The 21,317-nt window shown below is 43.7% G+C and overlaps 2 protein-coding genes across 2 annotated transcripts in view; both read left to right on the top strand.

Moving 5' to 3' along the window:
• FYCO1 (FYVE and coiled-coil domain autophagy adaptor 1) overlaps positions 1-21,317 on the top strand; it is a 318,269-nt gene that overhangs the window by 196,360 nt on the left and 100,592 nt on the right. The gene's annotated exons all lie outside the window — the stretch shown is intronic.
• SLC6A20 (solute carrier family 6 member 20) overlaps positions 19,966-21,317 on the top strand; it is a gene marked incomplete at its 5' end in the record, with an annotated part of 59,566 nt that continues 58,214 nt past the window's right edge. The window contains 4 exon segments of the mRNA XM_081246589.1: positions 19,966-20,025; positions 20,027-20,224; positions 20,227-20,280; positions 20,283-20,425. Coding sequence (XP_081102715.1) covers positions 19,966-20,025; positions 20,027-20,224; positions 20,227-20,280; positions 20,283-20,425 — 455 coding nt within the window.

The raw sequence follows: 21,317 nt of genomic DNA on the forward strand, positions 1-21,317 counted from the left end.
TTGGGTCACCTCAGGCCAAACAACCAGCAAGGAGGGAACCCATCACCACACATCAGCAGACAAGTGGATTAAAGTTTTACTGAGCTCTACCCACCAGAGCAACAGCCAGCTCTACCCACCAACAGTCCCTCCCATCAGAAACTTGCACAAGCCTCCAGCCACCAGAGGGCAGACAGCAGAAGCAAGAATAACTACAATCCTGCAGCAGGTGGAACAAAAACCATCTTCATAGAAAGATAGACAAGATGAAAAGGCAGAGGGCTATGTACAAGATGAAGGAACAAGATAAAACCCCAGAAAAACAACTAAATGAAGTGGAGATAGGCAACCTTCCAGAAAAAGAATTCAGAATAATGATAGTGAATATGATCCAGGACCTCGCAAAAAGAATGGAGGCAAAGATCGAAAAGATGCAAGAAACGTTTAACAAAGATCTGGAAGAATTAAAGAACAAACAAACAGAGCTGAACAACACAATAACTGAAATGAAAAATACACCAGAAGGAATCTATAGCAGAATAATTGAGGCAGAAGAACGGATAAGTGACCTGGAAGACAGAATGGTGGAATTCACTACTGCGGAACAGAATAAAGAAAAAAGAATGGAAAGAAATGAAGACAGCCTAAGAGACCTCTGGGACAACATTAAATGCAACAACATTCACTTTATAGGTGTCCCAGAAGGAAAAGAGAGAGAGAAAGGAACCAAGAAAATATTTGAAGAGATTATAGTCGAACACTTCTATCATGGGAAAGGAAATAGGCACCAAGTCCAGGAAGCGCAGAGAGTCCCATACAGGATAAACCCAAGGAGAAACACATTGAGACACATAGTAATCAAATTGACAAAAATTAAAGACAAAGAAAAATTATTGAAAGCAGCAAGGGAAAAATGACAAATAACATAGAAGGGAACTCCCATAGGGTTAACAGCTGATTTATCAGCAGAAACTACAAGCCAGAGGGGAGTGGCACAATATATTTAAAGTGATGAAAGAGAAGCACCTACAATGAAGATTACCCGGCAAGGATCTCATTCAAATTCGACAGAGAAATCAAAAGCTTTACAGACAAGCAAAAGGTAAGAGAATTCAGCACCACCAAACCAGCTCTACAACAAATGCTAAAGGAACTTCTTCTAAGTGGGAAACACAAGAGAAGAAAAGGACCTACAAAAACAAACCAGTAACAATGAAGAAAATGATAACAGGAACATACATAACAATATTTACCTTAAACGTGAATGGATTAAATGCTCCAACCAAAGACACAGGCTCGCTGAATGGATACAAAAACAAGACCCATATATATGCTGTCTACAAGAGACCCGCTTCAGACCTAGGGACACATACAGATGGAAAGTGAGGGGTTGGAAAAAGATATTCCATGCAAATGGAAATCAAAAGAAAGCTGGAGTAGCTATACTCAGATCTGATAAAATAGACTTTAAAATAAAGAATGTTACAGGAGACAAGGAAGGACACTACATAATGATCAAGGGATCAATCCAAGAAGAAGATATAACAATTATAAATATATATGCACCCAACATAGGAGCACTTCAATACATAAGGCAAATGCTAACAGCTATAAAAGAGGAAATCAACAGTAACACAAAAATAATGGGGGACTGTAACACCTCACTTACACCAATGGACAGATCATCCAGATGGAAAATTAATAATGAAACACAAGCTTTAAATGACACAATAGACGAGATAGATTTAATTGATATTTATAGGACATTCCATCCAAAAACAGCAGATTACACTTTCTTTTCAAGTGCACACGGAACATTCTCCAGGATAGATCACATCTTGGGTCACAAATCAAGCCTCAGTAAATTTAAGGAAACTGAAATCATATCAAGCATCTTTTCTGACCACAACACTATGAGATTAGAAATCAATTACAGGAAAAAAACAAAAAACAGAAACACATGGAGGCTAAATAATACGTTAGTAAATAACCAAGAGATCACTGAAGAAATCAAAGACGAAATCAGAAAATACCAAGAGACAAATTACAATGAAAACACAATGATCCAAAACCTGTGGAATGCAGCAAAAGCAGTCCTAAGAGGGAAGTTTATAGCAATACAAGCCTACCTCAAGAAACAAGAAAAATCTCAAATAAACAATCTAACCTTACACCTAAAGGAACTAGAGAAAGAAGAACAAACAAAACCCAAAGTTAGTAGAAGGAAAGAAATCATAAAGATAAGAGCAGAAATAAATGAAATAGAAACAAAGAAAACAGTAGCAAAGATCAATAAAACTAAAAGCTGCTTCTTTGAGAAGATAAACAAAATTGATAAACCATTAGCAAGACTCATTAAGAAAAAGTGGGACAGGACTCAAATCAATAAAATTAGAAATGAAAAAGGAGAAGTTACAACAGACATTGCAGAAATACAAAGCATCCGAAGAGACTACTACAAGCAACTCTGTGCCAAAAAAAAGGACAACCTGGAAGAAATGGACAAATTCTTAGAAAGGTATAACCTTCCTGAACCGGGAAGAGATAGAAAATATGAACAGACCAATCACAAGTAATGAAATTGAAACTGTGATTAAAAATTTTCCACAAACAAAAGTCCAGGACCAGATGGCTTCACAGGTGAATTCTGTCAAACATTTAGAAAGAGCTAACACCGTCCTTCTCACACTCTTACCAAAAATTGCAGAAGAAGGAACACTCCCAAACTCATTCTATGAGGCTGCCATCACCCTGATACCAAAACCAGACAAAGGTACTACAAAAAAGAAAATTACAGACCAAAATCACTGATGAATATAGATGCAAGGGGCTTCCCTGGTGGCGCAGTGTTTGGGAGTCCGCCTGCCGATGCAGGGGACGTGGGTTCGTGCCCCGGTCCTGGAGGATCCCACATGCCATGGAGCAGCTGGGCCCGTGAGCCATGGCTGCTGAGCCTGTGCGTTCGGAGCCTGTGCTCCACAGCGTCGGGGCGGGGGGCGCCATGGGGGGGCCGCCGCAGTGAGAGGCCCGTGTACCACACACACACACACACACACAAAATATATATATATATATATATATAGATGCAAAACTCCTCAACAAAATACTAGCAAGCAGAATCCAACAACATATTAAAAGGATCATACAACATGATCAAGTGGGATTTATCCCAGGGATGCAAGGATTCTTCAGTATATGCAGATCAATCAATGTGATACACCATATTAACAACCTGAAGAATAAAAACCATATGATCATCACAATAGATGCAGAAAAGCTTTTGACAAAATTGCACACCCGTTTAGGATAAAAACTCTCCAGAAAATGGGCATAGAGGGAACCTATCTCAACATAATAAGGGCCATATATGACACACCCACAGCAAACATTCTTAGTGGTGAAAAACCGAAAGCATTTCCTCTAAGATCAGGAACAAGATAAGGTTGCCCACTCTCACCACTGTTATTCAACATAGTTTTGGAAGTCCTGGTCATGGCAATCAGAGAAGAAAAAGAAATAAATTGAATCCAAATAGAAAAAGGAGAAGTAAAACTGTCACTGTTTGCAGATGACATGATGCTATACATAGAGAATCCTAAAGATGCCACCAGAAAACTACTAGAGCTAATCAATGAATTTGGTAAAGTTGCAGGGTACAAAATTAATGCACAGAAATCTCTTGCATTCCTATACACTAATGATGAAAAATCTGAAAGAGAAATTAAGGAAACACTCCATTTACCATTGCAACAAAAAGAATAATATACCTAGGAATAAACCTACCAAGGGAGACAAAAGACCTGTATGCAGAAAACTATAAGACACTGATGAAAGAAATTAAAGATGATATAAACACATGGAGAGATATACCATGTTCTTGGATTGGAAGAATCAACATTGAAAATGACTATACTACCCAAAGCAATCTACAGATTCAATGCAATCCCTATCAAATTACCAATGGCATTTTTTACAGAAGCAGAACAAAAAATCTTAAAATTTGTGTGGAGACACAAAAGACCCCAAATTGCCAAGGCAGTCTTGAGGGAAAACCACAGAGCTGGAGGAATCAGCCTCTCTGACTTTAGGCTATACTACAAAGCTATAGTAATCAAGACAATATGGTACTGGCACAAAAACAGAAATATAGATCAATGGAACAGGATAGAAAGCCCAGAGATAAACCCACGCACCTATGGTCAACTAATCTATGACAAAGGAGGCAAGGATATACAATGGAGAAAAGACAGTCTCTTCAATAAGTGGTGCTGGGAAAACTGGACAGCTACATGTAAAAGAATGAAACTAGAACACTCCCTAACACCATACACAAAAATAAACTCAAAATGGATTAGAGACCTAAATGTAAGACTGGACACTATAAAACTCTTAGAGGAAAACATAGGAAGAACAGTCTTTGACATAAATTACAGCAAGATCTTTTTTGATCCACCTCCTAGAGTAATGGAAATAAAAACAAAAATAAACAAATGGGACCTAACGAAACTTAAAACCTTTTGCAAAGAAAAGGAAACTACAAACAAGACGAAAAGATAACCCTCAAAATGGGAGAAAATATTTGCAAACAAATCAACGGACAAAAGATTAATCTCCAAAATATATAAACAGCTCATGCAGCTCAATATTGAAAAAACAAAGAACCCAATCAAAAAATGGGCAGAAGACCTAAATAGACATTTCTCCAAAGAAGACATACAGATGGCCAAGAAGCCCATGAAAAGCTGCTCAACATCACTAATTATTAGAGAAATGCAAATCAAAACTACAATGAGGTATTACCTCACACCAGTTAGAATGGGAATCATCAGAAAATCTACAAATAGCAGATGCTGGAGAGGGTGTGGAGAAAAGGGAACCCTCTTGCACTGTTGGTGGGAATGTAAATTGATACAGCCACTATGGAGAACAGTATGGAGGTTCCTTAAAAAACTAAAAATAGAATTACCATATGACCCTGCCATCCCACTACTGGGCATATACCCAGAGAAAACCATAATTGAAAAAGACACATGCACATGCACCCCAGTGTTCATTGCTGTACTATTTACAATAGGCAGGTCATGGAAGCAACCTAAATGCCCATCGACAGATGAATGGATAAAGAAGATGTGGTACATGAATATATACAATGGAATATTACTCAGCCATGAAAAGGAACGAATTTGGGTCATTTGTAGAGACGTGGATGGACCTAGAGACTGTCATACAGAGTGAAATAAGTCAGAAAGAGGAAAACAGATATCGTATATTAACACATGTATGTGGAACCTAGAAAAATGGTACAGATGAACCGCTTTGCAGGGCAGAAATAGAGACACAGATGTAGAGAACACACGTATGGTCACCAAGGTGGGAAAGCGGGGGCGGGGTGAGTGGGGAGTGTTGAGATGAATTGGGAGATTGGGATTGACATGTATACACTAATATGTATAAAATGGATAACTAATAAGAACCTGCTGTATAAAAAATAAAATAAAAAATGCACAAATCATAAGTGCACAGTGCATAGAATTTTCACAATGTAAACACTGTTTAGGACCAGGATGAAAAATCGCTTATTATTTGCCCCCCAGGACTTCCATGGTTGCACAATGGTTAAGAATCTGCCTGTCAATGCAGGGGACACGGGTTTGATTCCTGGTCTGGGAAGATCCCACATGCCGCGGAGCAACTCAGCCCATGCGCCACAACTACTGAGCCTGTGCTCTAGAGCCCATGCACCACAACTACTGAGCCCCCATGCTGCAACTACTGAAGCCCGCATGCCTAGAGCCCCTGCTCCGCAACAAGAGAAGCCACTGCAATAAGAAGCCCGCGCACTGCAAGAAAGAGTAGCCCCCAGTCGCCGCAACTAGAGAAAGCCTGCGCGTAGCAGTGAAGACCCAATGCAGCCAAAAGTTTAAAAAATAAAAGTACTTCTGTCTGCCCCCCAGAGGTTTCCTGTGCTCCCCCTTCTGGTACCATCTCCCTGCAGAGGTAACCATTTTCCTGAGTTCTAGCACTTGAGATTCATCGTGGCTGGTTTCCAACTTTATATACGTGGAATCATACAGTATATATTGTGTCCAACTTCTTTCAATTCTGTTTGTGAGATTCATCTATGTTATTGTATGTTGCAATTGTTTGTTCATCCTCATTGCTGTGTAGTGTTCCCTCAGTGAATAGTCCATAATTTACATATCCATTCTACTGTTGCTGGACACTGGGGGTTGTTCCAGTTCTGGGCTAGTACAGAATACAGAGAATGCTGCCATAACATCTGGGGTGGATCTTCTCGTGGAGACACATACATCTAGGAGTGCCATTGCCCGATAGCAGCATGTACAAATATTCAGGTACTGCCCCAGAGTTTTCCAATTTGACAGCTTATACTCCTACTAGCAGTGTAGGAGAGTTTGGTTCCAGATGTATGGTTTTAAGGTAAACAAAAAGGACAGCAGCTCAGATTGGAAGTGAGGATTAGAGAGGAATCAAGAATGAGTTCAAAGGCCTCGGTCTGAGCAACTGGAAGGTTAGACTTGGTATCAGGGATGAGGAGCAGGTCTTGGGAATCGAAGATTGGAAATTCACTTTTAGACAAGTTTGAGATGCCTCCCTCCCCAGACCTCCAAAGGGGGATTTGGGGAGGTGGTAGACATACAAGTCTAAACATCTGAGGTGTGTTCTGGGCTGAAGATACAACGTTGGGAGTTATAAATGAATAAGTGGCTTTTAAACCACAATAAAGAAAGATACAGAGGTGAGTGTAGGTGAGAAGCCCAATATCACAGATCATGGAGAGAGGAAGAATCAGCAGAGGAGGCTGAGCAGTGAATCCAGGAGACAGTGCTGTCCTGGAAGCAAGCTAGGAAAGGTGCACCAGGAGAAAGGAGTGAGCACCTGGGTCTGAAACAGCTGAGCGGGCAAGGAAAGGAGTCCTGAGAACGGACCGCTCGATTTAGCCACGTCTGGGATCATTGGTGACCTTGACAAGACAGTTAACTGTAAGAAGCAATGGGAGGAGAGAGACTGAGACAAAGTAGGTGTAGACAAGTCTTGATGAGTTTTTCTATAAGATAGAATAGAAACAAACAGGACAGAAGTCAGAAGGGAAAGTGGGGTCAAGCAAAGGGCTTTTTTTTTTCTTGAGATGGAGAAGCAGCAGTGTGTTTTCTTGTATTCCTTCCTACTAGAATATATGCCTGGGGTCTGGGTTGTCTTCTTTACTGCTGCATCCCCAGTACCTAGAACAGGGCCCTGCACATAGGGACAATCAATAATTACCTCTAAATAAACTAATGAATCAGACCTGATAAATGAGAAACTCACATTATATGCTAAATAGTGATAAGGGCCAAGGAGATAGAATGAAGCAGGAAAGAGGGTATAAAACCTGGGGGTGGCACTTGCCATTTTAGCTGAGGTTATCACTAAGGCCTCATGAGAAGGAGACTTCTGAGCAAAAATCTGAGGAAGTAAGGAAATTGGTCATGTCGTATCTGGGAGAATAACATTCAGGCAGAGAAAAGAGCCAGTGCAAAGGCCCCAGGGCAGAACCAATCTGGTGCTGTGCCTGGGGTAGTTTGAACAAGGCAAAGTAGTAGGAGAGGAGGGCATAGAAACAGTGAGGGGGTCAGGCCATACAGAGCTTTGTAGGTCACTGCAGGGACTTTGTCTTTTGTGCTGAGTGAGATGGGGAGGCCACCTGTGGGTTTGAGCGGAGGAGCGACCTGATTTGATTTATATTTGATAAAACTCAACATCCATACTGAGTAGTGATGTGTGGAATGCTTACCCTTTGATCTTAGAAACACAGTAAAGTCCCCTGCTCTCCCCACTTCTATTCAACATTGTGCTGGAGCTTCAAACCAAAGCATGAGTCCAGGGGGAAAAAAAGTCATTATCTATAGATGGCAGGATTGTGAACATAAAAAATACACAACAATCTGCAGGTAAATTATTCAAATAAAAAGAGAATCTTAACACTGCTAGAGATAAACAGAGTCACTCTATAAGATAAAAGTTTTATTTCTCCAGGAAGATATAACAATTTAAAGTTTGATTGCCTAACAGCTTCAAAATCTATAAAGTAAAAATGGATGCAATTAAAAGGAGAACTAGACAAATCCACAAGCATAGTGGAAGATACTAACACCCTTCTCTCAGTGATTGACAGATCAAGCAGACAAAAAAAAATCAGTGAGAATATGAAGATAAGAACCATACCAAAGCAAATTTGGCCTAACAGACAAATAAAGCACTGCCCTCAAACTGCTGCATCCACTCTCTTTTTAACCACATAGAGAATATTTGTAAAGATTGGCCACACTATACCTTTTGAGGCAAGTCTGAACAAAGTTCAGTAGACTGAACCAGGACTTTCCTGGTGACGCAGTGGTTAAGAATCCACCTGACAATGCAGGGGACATGGGATCGATCCCTGGTCCGGGAAGATCCCACATGCTGCGGAGCAACTAAGCCCGTGAGTCACAACTACTGAAGCCGGCATGCCTAGAGCCTGTGCTCCGCAGCAAGAGAAGCCACTGCAATGAAAAGCCTACGCACCGCAATGAGGAGGAGCCCCCGCTTGCCACAACTAGAGAAAGCCCGCGTGCAGCAATGAAGACCCAACACAGCCAAAAAAAAAATAGACTGAATTGCACAATGTTCTACTGAAAATTCCCATGTACTATAATCATAAAATTGACCATCTACAGCAATGAAAATACACAAGTGACAGCTACATACAACATGGATGTGTCCCACAGACAGGATGTTAAACAACAGAAGTAAAACACAAAAAGACATTATGATTCTATCTCCAAAAAGTTCAAAACCAGGCAAAACCAAGCTACATTTTTTAGGGTATGTGGGTAGATAGTACAATCATAAAGAAAAGCTAAGAAACAGATAGAATAGCGGTAATCTCTGGGCAGGTGGGGCGTTGGAGAACTGCGGAGAGGAGGGGTGGAAAGCGCTCTTGAGCAGTAGACATTATTTCTTCACTTATGTGGTGGCTACATGGGCACTAACATTATAATTATTTGCTACATTACACACATGTGAATGTACTTTCCTATAGGTATCCTATATAGTCGGAATTTTAAAGTACTGAATAAATGAAAACAAAACATGACAGACCGTGATAAAATGTAATTCTGGGTAGGTTGTATGTTGGGAAATGGAAAACAGAAAGTCAGAAATCTGGGAAGTATGTCACTCCCTGTGATACAGCAGGGAATCCATGTAGCAGAATCCCTCCCCAAGGGCCTTGAGCCAGATCCAGGCAATGTGGCACCTTGGTAAGCAGGGAAAAGATTTCGAGCTCTTCAAGTTCAGGAGGAGAAATGTTTGTTTGCATATACAACAAAATTATCTTTAAGATCTTTTTTCTGTTGACTCAGTGTATTTTAGAGAAGAAATTTGAAAGGTGGAAAATGCCATGTGACTTCTAAACGAACACTCACTTGGCATCCTGCATCTGTGCTTTAAAGCTGCATAGAGGATCCTGCCATGAAACCAGGTTGAAGAACCAGCGTGCTCCTTAAACTTTAACCTTCCTACAGATCCCCCAGGGGTCTTGCCAAAATGTAGGTTCTGACTCAGGAGGCCTGGAGAGGGGCCCGAGAGTCTGCATTTTTCACAGGCTCCCCAGTGGTGCCCATTCTGGGCCAGAGACCACATTTTGCATATTGACAGGTGAAAGAAATCTAGTGTAATTTGAGCTATTGAGCTTGTGAAACGAAGCATGTGTGTTTTCTGGCAGAGTGAGATTCATAGGGCTTCTGTTATGAAATGAGAGAACAGGCACAAAACAGCATAGCAGGACACAGTGAAACTCCTTTGGGGGTCACTAATTGAGACAGCGTGGCCCCAGGCATACTCTGACCCTTGAAAATATTTTCACAGGGCTCTTTTTCTCCACCAGATTATGCCTTCTAGTTGGTCTTGATTGCTTGTTCCCAGCAAAAATATTTGAGGTGAAGAAATAAATTTAGCCAACACCAACACAAAGTACGGAATGGTTCATTGCTGCTCTCAGGCTGGTGTTTTCATAGCATGTGGCTGGATCTTACTAACGCAGGTGATCAGCTGAGTGGTCATGGTGAGAAGCCACAATGTTTTCCACATAAGCTTGTTTCTGCATCTATTCCCTCTGACCTGAAAAATGCCTGTTTGTTCCATTTGGGCCTTTCTAAAGAATGCCTACTTGGTGCTCTTTACCCAAATGAGTTCCTTCAGACAACAGAAGGATCAGTTTACAGAAAAGCCTTTCAGGTTGCTTTCTTGAAACAGCTGTCCTTTGGAAGTGGGCATGTGGACAAAAGGACACAGCATATTAAATTTATTATTTTCTTTAACCTTACTCTGAGTCTCACAAAGCCCTGAGTTTTTACCAGTAAGTAATAGTAAAGTATACAAATTCAAACATTTATGCTATGATTTCCCTATCATTTAAGGTTAAGTCTTCTTTGCTTTCAAGCCTTAGACTTCTCATTTTCTTTTATCTCATTTTTAAAGCTGCCATTAAAGTCATCTGTGTCCCATTAGTTTTTTCATATCTCACAGCAGAAGCAGCCCTAGAAACAGAGCCACAGCCTGCAGCTGCCACCCCAGTCCCAGCTCTGTGCGGTCACCGGACTTCAGTTCTAGCCAGTGATTCTTTGCCATCCTAGGGGCATTCTGCCTCACTTAGATGTGCCAGATAGTCTGAATTTAGTGGAGAAGGTCAGTACTGTCTCTCATTTTGTGAACATAAATTGCAAACTCAGGTTACATACTCATTTTTTTCCCCAAAGTCTATCAGTAACAAATACAATTAATTGCCTAAGTGCATTTACAGTGCTATAGTATATATCACACATGCCATGTAAAGACTAAATTGAACATGTTCTCTGCAAGTCATAAGGAGGAAAAAACAGCGTTAAATGGCCCCCAACAAAACAATCAGGCAAATCCTGAATGTAGGACGTTCTGCAATTTAAACAATTAGCCTGTTCTCTTCAGAAAGTCAATATCATGAAATTTAAAAGGTAGGAAAACTGTCCTAAAAGCAACTCTATTCATAACAACCAAATGCAATATATGAACACTGATTAGATCCTGGAGACCTATAAAAAGCATTTGGGATCAGCTCCCTGAAATGTTCACTTTGCATACCATCACAGAGTCTAAAGCTATTCACCTCTGTAGAACATTTGAATTCTTATCACTCTTCTAAATTATATGCTATTCTACTTGTCCAGGACCTAAGTTCTACCTTTCTATTTTTTTCAAAATCCCCAAAATTAAACAATCCTCTGCAGTGAGACCTGTGTCATGGATTAAGTGCTCACCATGATGTTCTGGAGCCTCATTCTGATGCATCTTGAGATAGATAGATAGATAGATAGATTTTTTTTTTAATCCTGCATAAGATTGACTGGACTGCATGAATCCATAGTGGAAAATGCTGAGCTCCTAGTACTTTAAGTATGGCCCTCAGTTTCTTTCTCTTTTCATTCTAGAATTCTAGGTAAGCGTATACTACTTTATTGCCCTGCATAGCTTGTCTATATATCTTAACTTCTTTTCATATTTTTTACCTATTTATCTCTCTGTGCAATGTTCCAGAAAATTTCTTATGACATATCTTTGAGTTCATCAAATCTCTCCTCAACTGTGTCTAATCCACTTTTAAACCCATTCATTGGGTTTCTATTTTCAGTTATTGCATTTTTCATTTCTAAAAGTTCCATTTGGCTCTTATTCTAATAATCTATATCATTTTCCATTCCTTGTTCTTTACTTTTTATTTTCTGCTTTACCAACAATGGAGAGAGGAGTGCAGAAATCTCCATCATGATAGCAGATACGTCAGTTTCTCCTTGTAGTCTGTCACTTTTTTGCTTCCTGGTTTTTGAAGCTATTTTACTAATTGTATTCAACTTTCAAAATGTTACATCTTTCTAGTGATAGGCGTTCTTTCTATCACTAATAACACTCTTTGGTTTAAAGTCTATTTTGTCTGATGTAATACAGCTCCTCTTAGCTTTCTTTTGGATAACATTATCCTGCTATATCCTTTTCATCATTTTACTGTAAATCTTTCTGTGATCTTTTTTGATTTTTTTCTTGTAAATGGCATGTAAGTGTATGTGTGAATTTTTTTATTCTGGTCTTATAGTCTCTTTCACCTGGTCCATTTAATCCATTTATATTTATTGTAATTAATGATACATTTAGACTAGGTACAATAAAACTACCATACTCAATATTGATAATGTCAAAGATATCCTCACCAATTAAACTAACAAGCCTACACTAACTTTAATACCAGATATTAATTCAATATTGAATATTTCCCAGATCATGTGAACCTGAAATTCACTCTGATCAGTTTCCTTTATATTTCCAAGAATTTATATAAGCACTTAAATTTCCTTTAAACCAGTTAAATAGAGCTAATTTACAAATTAATTTTGATAATACCGCCTGGAGGTAAAGACATCATATCTATAATATACACAGACATACATACATCCATGTGGACACAGATATCTCATAGTTTTCCTGCTTGAATTAAAAGGCCTCTTCCCCCACCCCCCTTTTATTTTTCATTTTTAGGAATAGGAGAGGGTCAGGTAAGATGAGAGCCCTGGTAGAACATTTACATCGCAAAGGCACCCGGAGAAAAAAATAAGTTCTGTAGAAAACCAGCTTCTTCTAACTGCATATGCAAAAACCAGTTTTGGAATGTCAAAAGAGTCCATTTTGGCCATTTTCATGGTGGTTTCCTTCAGTTCTCAAATAGCCAGTTCAGTCTAAACAAACCACAGTAGTAGACAATAATACATATCATTCACTCACCTTCACACTTCCAGATGAACTTACCTGCTCTGAATCAGACTCAAGATCAAATTTAAACTATCAGTTTCTAGGACTGTCTAGACCACATTCAAGTTACCAGGACCCTCTAAATGGTCAAAACCAGGGCCCTCTAACAAGGGTCAATGCCAGGAATGTCTCTGAGAATGATTAATCCTTTCACTTTCTTCCTCTCCTACAGGTAGGGTTTCCCCCCAAACCAGGACCCCTTAATGAGGGTCAAAACCAGGGAGAGAAAACAGGATTTGGACATAATGTACCAAGATACTCATGCACACACCCAAGATAAAAGCCAAACCAATTCCAAAAGGCTTACATTGATAGAATATCATAAAAGCCTATACATAAGCAATTTCATCCCATTTTCCTTCCCTTTTACAAAATAGTTCTAATTGAAAGATGGTGTTATAATCTAAAGCACCATTGAGGGGCCATTGTTCTCCAGATCCCAGGGAGTACTGAGGCCAAGCAGTATTACAATAAAATATCATTTTTTCCTTCATGGGAGCATAGCTGAAGCTCTCCCAGTTTTGCAAAATACACCCTAGGGTGTCGTGGTCTGAACGCAGGTTGGAAAAGAATTTCCAGACATAAGGCAGAAGTAAAGAAGATAGAATTTATTAGAGGGAAGGTTTGCTGCCAGAACAGCGGGCAGACTTCCTAGTAGTCTGGGAGAGTCAAGACCGAACATGTGCTATTGATCAGTTTTTATAGCCAGAAAACAAAGGAATGGTCCAAGGTGAAAATTTCGTTTGCTGATTGGTCGAGGCACATATACCTTCCTTCTATAGGGTGGGAGTAGGACAGGGCAGATGCCTTTCCTTATTTGGGACAGGTCCCGTTACCCAGGTGGGCGTCACCCAGGTGGGCTCAGGAATTTCATAACCATCACAACATGGTGGGGAGGGCGATTAAGAGTCCGGTAGGGGGTGTGACGCTGACACTTTTTCAGGCAGGGTTGTCCTTTGTCCTTGAAGCACCATTGTCCTTGGAGCACCACATATGGGACTACAAGGTGGAATAGAGTTATGGTTTCCCATTATTCTTTCACACGGCTGGTATTACTAGAAACAGGCAGGTCAGTATCTGATGGCCTCTCAGGGTTGCAGTTCCCTATAGCACAAGAATGGAAAGTTTCCTACTCGCCAGTCCAGATGGGAGCACAGGCAAGCCTTGGTCTAACAGGGAGTTTCCCAATTACCACTCAGGTGGTGCCTGATGGCCAAGGAATTCCTCAACCCAGAATGGAAAATCCAATTAAAGCAGTACTCCACTCAAAACCAGATGACCAAGTCCTATGCCTTTCCCTCCTAAAAAAGGGAAATTCCAATCAAGGCAACCCAGTAGGGAAGAATATCCTGATGTCACACACAAGGTTCTGGTACTTGCCAGAGGTGTCTAACAGACCAGGACCAGAGCCTTGTTTCCTTCACCATAGAACCAAAAGCACCATGGGTCAGCAACGCCTGGTCAGCAGCAAGTTCTAGGGTTTGCCCCTGAGACGAAGGTGCTCAGGCAGCTGCTAGACAGAATCTGAGTGTAACCACCAGCCAGGGAACAATGTGCCATGGGCAGGATGCCCACTTGGGACAGCTGTCCTTTCATGGTTGCCAAAACTTTAACTGAACTGAACTTGGGTCTGCCCACCTGCTGCACAACAAACCCAATCTACTGACACCAGGTTGTCGTGAAGGAAAGTACAGCATTTATTTGCAGAGCACCAAGCAAGGATAACGGGCAGCTCATGCTCAAAAGACCCTGACTCTCCAATGGCTTTCAGGGAAGGGTTTCTAAAGGCAGCGTTTGGGGTGAGGGCTGAAGGGTGCAAGACTTTCTTCTGATTGGTTGGTGTTGAGGTAACAGGTTGGTGTTTCAGGAATCTTAATTATCAACCCTCCCTCTGGTCCCAGTCTGGGGTCTTGGAGTCAGCATGTAGTCCTCCACCTGGGCAGGTGTCTTCGTTTCTGCATAAAAACTCAAAGATACGCATCAGACTGTTATGTGTGTCTCTTGAGGGGAAACTAAGACTCTGTTTTATCACTGAACTAATTGGTTTTCCTACGGAACCATTTGCTTTCTCTTTGTTTCCGCATGCCCTCACTTCCCTAATTAGTAACTGCTTGAGTCTGCTCTTTGGAACTCAGGGAAGGCCTAGGAGACTAAAGCCTTTTTCTACAAACAAGAAATGGAGACACAGAGGAACTTCTGTACCCAGGAAGGCCTCAGAGGGTCCTGCTCAGTTTCACTGTCTCCTTAGCACCACACACACACACACACACACACACACACACACACACACACAGAGGCATGTATGCACCCACATATGTACACATGCAGGCACACACAAATACATGCACATACATATGTGCACACACTCAGCCCTGGAGCAGGGGCTCCCCCAGGCTCTTGGGAGGGCCCTCCTCTTCACCACCTGAGCTGGACCAGTCCCCCCAGCAGCTTCAGTGTTTGTTCTGCAGAACCTCCTCCTGGTGGCTTCCACACACCTATTTCCACTGTGTGTGTCTCTGTGCTCCCCATGGGAGAGTGAGCAGGTGCCTTGGAGAGCAGGGAAGGGAGGGCCATGTTCAGAGGTTTACCTCAAGTCCCCAAGCTGGCTCCTGGCACACAGTAGTAGGGGGGCAATAAAGACTTGAAATGTCTGAAGAAACCTTCTGCAACACGGACGTCTCCGGGTCTTGGATGCTATGGAATTTATACTGAAGTGCTCAGATTATGCAGCAGGCTTCTCCTTTATCAGCTAACTTCAGTGAGACTCAACTGTGCGCCTGGCACTAGGGAAAAAAGGATGACTTAGACATGATAACCAGCCACAGCCCAGAGGGGACGTGTATCTTACACTTTTCCTGACAAGGCAGCACTGAAAGTGTTAGAAGCCAAATGTACACCCAGGCTTGAGGGCAGGGGAGAGGGAGTGATATATTCTGGCTGGGGATAGGGGTGCTGGGGCTTCTTAAATAGGGTAATATTCCATCTGGGTCGAGAAGAATGGACAGGCTTTTCCTGGATGAAGTAGGGAGAAGGTGTTCCTGGCTGAGGGAACTGCCCAGAAGTATAAAAATGCACAGCATTTTCCGGGAGGTGAAAAGTCTAGCTTCTCCTGGAACCTAGGTAAGCAAGGGTCAAATTCCTCAGGGCCCAATTTTTAAAAATTCCTAGAGCCTTCCAGACCAGGCTGAGGAGTTTGGACTTTATCTTGTGGGGAACTGGGAGCCACTGAAAGGGGATTAAGTAACAGCAGGATCACTAGGGTGAGCACGTTACTGAAAGCTGTGTGGCGATAGCTGGTGGGTGAGAAACTGGAACGCTGGCGCGGGGCCGTGACCCACGCCCACACAGCTGAGTCGGGGCCATCCCCACTTTCTCCACCCTCTTCCCGAAATTAGATGACTTGGGCAGGCTGGCCTATCCTTCAGGGAGTGTGTCCTGCGTGACGTGGCACAGTGAGACTAGACAGGCCGGTCTGCGGGAAGATTTCTTCCACACTGCCAGTGGAGGCCCCCGGGGAGCACTTGGGGTGGGGCTTAGCTAAGCCGAAAACCCTGCTGCCCTTGGGCCCCTGACCACTGAGAGCTGAACTCGCTCCCCTCGCCCCTGCCACACAGAAGTTGCTTCCCCAGCCCCGGGTCCCTGTAGAGTGCTGGGCCAGCACCTACAGGCTGGTGAGTGCCACCTGGTACATTTTCAGGAATTTTGTGGCTTGATTGCTAAACACAGCCATTTTTTTTAAAGAATTCTTTTTCCTTCGTTTTTTTAAATTTTTTTATTTATTTTATTTATTTTATTTTTGGCTGCATTGTGTTTTCGTTGCTGCGCACGGGCTTTCTCTAGTTGCGGCGAGCAGGGGGCTACTCTTCGTTGGGATGCGCGGGCATCTCACTGCGGTGGCTTCTCTTGTTGCGGAGCACTGGCTCTAGGCGCACGGGCTTCAGTAGTTGCAGCACGAGAGCTCAGTAGTTGCGGCTCGTGGGCTCTAGAGCGCAGGCTCAGTAGTTGTGGCGCACGGGCTTAGTTGCTCCGTGGCATGTGGGATCTTCCCAGACCAGGGCCTGAACCCGCATCCCCTGTATTGGCAAGCGGATTCTTAACCACTGTGCCACCAGGGAAGCCCCGTAAACACAGCCATTATTAAAAATTAAGTTATAGTAACTAACAAATGATTTAAAACAGAGGTAGTCAATACTCAAAGCCCACCACTTCCTAATTATTTTCTATACTATTAGCTCTGTTCTTGAGGTTATCTGTATCATTGCATATGTGCGGGGGACGTTCTGTTACCGGCGAGCTACTGCACTTCTCTCCCAACTCCACGTTCAGTGACACCATGTTGGTAGCTTGGAATCGGCTTTGGTGGGAATATTTACACCATAGAAATTGGTAAACCTACATATCAGAGCTCTTGCCACAGAGAGCCAGTTGTTAGCCATCTGCCGGCCCACCACCACTAACGTCCACCCCCTGCTTTGCTGGCTCCCTGGGCAAGCACACCCACCCTTCCTCTCCTAGCAGCCACAGCAGCACAATGGGTCTTGTCAGGTTAGAGTCTTGTCAGATGGGGTTCAGGAAAGTGTGGGGACGTTACCAGGAGGCCTGAGGTGTTACTTAGTCCTGTTATAGGGATGCCTCCTTGTGCTACTCACAGCCCCACCCAGGGCCTCACAGCATGAACAGGCTCCCAGGGAGTGTGACTGCCAGTGTGACTGGACAGAGGTGCTGGCCTGATCCCTGGGGGAGGGAATCGAAGAGGGGCCTTGCTTATGTCAAACCAACAAACACCAAGCCACCTCCTCTTCCAGGTAACAGGCTGGGCATCTCTCCAAGGTGCCCAGTGTCTGAAATGCGGCCACATAGCCAGGTACTGTCTAGGGAAAAGTCATTTATGAGAACAAGAACATGCCAGGCGGATGGCTAGAGGCAGCAACATGCCTTCTTCACTATTCGACAGCATTAAAAGGCAGCCCTCTCTGTGGGCCTCTGAGACTTATTTTGCCACAAATCCTAATTATCAGGAATATCATCATGACCTTGGAGTTGGTAAGGGAGGGATCTCTTAAAATGACAATTAAAAAAATACTAAAGGAGAACACTAAGGTGAAAGATTGGTAAATTGGGACTTTATTAAAATTAAGAACGTCTGTTCATCAAAAGACACCACTGATAAAAAGGCAACTCACAGACTGAGAGAAGAAATCTGTAATACATAAAACTGACAAAGGACCATATCCAGAATATATAAAGAACTGTACAGACAAGCCATTTAAAAGCTGGCAAAAGACTTGAACAGGCACTCTATGAAAGAGGATATGCAAGTGACCCAATCAGCCTATGGAAAGGTATGCAGCCTTATTAGCATTAGGGAAATTAAGATTAATAGCCACAGCGAACTATCACTACACACCCACAAGACCGGGTGGAACTTTGAAAACAGAAGGACAAGTGTTGGTGAGGATGCACAGCAACTGAAACTCTCAGGGGAGTGTAAACTGGTACTACCTCTCTGGAAACAGTTTGGCAACGTCTACTAAAGGTGCACATATACCTACCTGATGGCCCGGAGTTCTCAGCGATGAGTGGATTCATGCACCTAAGGACACGTACTAGGATGTTCAGTAACGCTTTATTCATCACAGTCCCAAACTGGAGACAACACAAACGTCCCTCAGCCATGAACTCGAGTTTGTTCACACCTCAGAACCCTAGGGGGCAGGGATAAAGGACATCATACACTGCACACCAGAATGCGAGTAAATCCCACTGAGGAAGCCAGGCAGCAAAGAGCACATACTGCATGAGTTCAGTTTTGTAGAGGTCAGAGCAGCTGAAACTGACCTCTGGGATAGAAACCACGATAGTGGGTTCCTCTGGGGAGGAGGCGAGGGGTAAAAAAAACACTCTCTAGAATTCGAAGTCTAAAAATCAAAATCGTCTCCCCTGCTGCATTGAGAACTTTTTCTCCTTTGCTTGTTGGAGGTAGGAAGATCAAGGACAGGTGGTATGTCTGAGGAGCCCCTATCTTCCTCAGCACACCCTGCTTTCTCCTGTGCCGCTAGCCAGGCAGGAACTCCGGGGAAAGTCCAACCAGGGGTTGAGCCACAGTGGTGATTTCATTTTGGCATCAACTAAGATTCCCACTGGCAACTCTGCTTTTCATCTCTTTTTAATTTTACTTATTTATCAAGTATTTTCTTAGCTCTTACTCTGTACCAGGTGCACTGTTCAAAGTATGTCACTCTTTAGTGTGTTATTCATTCATTCAGCCTGTAACAATGACTTCTTTGTTGAGCACTTAGTATGTGCCAGGCAGTAAGCTAAATTCTCAGTTAATTCTCACATGAGCTCATGGAAGGGGAAAATATTTGTTCCCATTATAGATAAGGAAACAGAGGCTCAGAGAGGTTAAATGACTTGTTCAAGGTCACATAGCCAAGTTGGTGGCAGAACTGAGATTCAAAGCCAGATCCTGCTTCACTCCCAAAGCACCTGACTTAGTCGTTTCTAGCGACCTCCTTAAACCAAATCACCTGAGAGACTGGTAAAGATATGAGGTTTCTTAGCACCCCCGACCCGGCTCGGGCCTAGTGAACCAGAATCTCTGGCCCCAGGAGTAGAATCTCCCACAGTGGTTGTTCAAAACCTGATTCCTGGCCCTATCCTGCACTACAGAGCCAGACTCCCGGCCCTGCACACAGTAGGCACACACAACCTGTCTGTGGTTGGAAGGAGATGGCTGCCTGGATCACTCCTCTTCCGCTGGAGAGGTGGGGGGAGTCCCTCGCTTCCTTCTGGTCTCTGGGCAAATGTAAGTCCCCTCCTCTGGGAAGCCCTCCTTGACTACCCCAGCCTACCCCCCGTCCCCCAGAACTGCTAACCCCTTTGCCTTAGTTGCCTTCCTTGCCTCTTTCTGTCTTAAATATGGACTAAGGTAAACCCTATGGAATTATCCTTTCTGTAGGTCAAAAATAGTTGAAAATGGGCTATTTCATCCAGTTCATTTAAGCAATTCCCTTTACCAGAATGTCAGCTCCGGGAAGGCTGGGGATGTTTGTGTTGTTCACAGCCCTGTCCCCAGACAAAGCCTGACACACAGTAGGCACTCTGTAAATGCTGGGTAGGTGCTCGAGGGAACCTGACCACTCCCAGGAGCTCCACAGCCGACGCACCAGACCCCACGTCGAGCTGGAGGGGCCCGGGCGCCATCCCGTACGGCGCAATCTCGGGTGCCTTCCCGGGCGCGGCGGCCCAGAGGCGGGGGGCGGCTCGCCGTCATCCATTTACCAGCCTCGCCCCTCCGACGCGAGCGTCGTTAATGAGATTAGCAATTAAAAAGCGGGCGAGCGGCCGCGGCAGAGGCGCGGGGCCATCCCCAGGCCGAGCCGAGCGGGACGGCGCTCCTGGCGGCCGCGCACCCAGCGCGCCGCGCGCCAAGCTCCGGGGCCATGGACGAAGCGCGGCCGCTGTGGGCCACCCCGCTACAGTTCGTGTTCGCCTGCATCTCGTACGCCGTGGGCCTGGGCAACGTGTGGCGCTTCCCCTACCTGTGCCAGATGTACGGCGGAGGTGAGTGCCGGCGCCCGGGCTGCGCAGTCCCCTCAAGACCCCGCGGGGTCGTCTTCTGTGCGATAACGCATTCTTAATCCTCTGACTCCTTTTTTTAATGTGAAAGGCCTGGGGGTGCGCGCTGGGGTTGGCCCCATATTGCGTGCCAGTAAACTGAGGCTCAGAGAACGAAGTGATTTGCCCAGAGTCACAGAAGCAGGAATCGGACCTAGGATATCTCAGTCCACAGCTGGAGCTCTTATCCAGAGCGCCTTCTCGAGCCCTCTGCAGCCCCGACCCCATCCCCGGGGCGGCCAAGCCCCCCAGCACGCCCTTGTCACCCTTGTTGGTCAGGCTGCGGCTCTGCGAGCAGTAGGAGGCACGGGGTGGGGGTTACACTATTTTCCTCCCTCGGGAGAAGAGGTGGCAGGGGTCTGACAGCAGGAAATTGTCTTGTTCAGCAGAAACTCGTTATACAACTTTCAGACCAGAAACATTCCTGACAGCATGATTTGAAACTCAGGATAAAAGGATTTTGAGCTGTTTCATTAAATTTTTTATCACAAGATTGGTTTGGGTTTGGGGCCACAGTAGGCAGGAAGGCTAATCACTCTATTGCAGTGTTGTTCGTTTGTTTTGGTTTTTTACAAATTTTTCCTCTGAAGCATCACAGTGCGCTCACTAGACAGCAACGCACCCACACAGCATTCGCATACCTTCCAGGGAGCTGGAGACGCCTTCTGTGACATGCCAGAGAACCTCAGTGAGGGTAAAGTGCCTTTTTGGAAGGCAAGGTGGCAATAGAGATTGAAGTCTCAGCATTAAAAAATTTTTTTTTCTTAGTTATTCCATTTCTAGCATTCTACACAAAGAAAATAGTTCTGACAGAAGGTAGACAGTAGAAGGATAACCTCCAT

The sequence above is a fragment of the Mesoplodon bidens genome, assembly GCF_964165515.1.
Source record: "Mesoplodon bidens genome assembly, chromosome: 10".
Lineage (NCBI taxonomy): Eukaryota > Metazoa > Chordata > Mammalia > Artiodactyla > Ziphiidae > Mesoplodon > Mesoplodon bidens.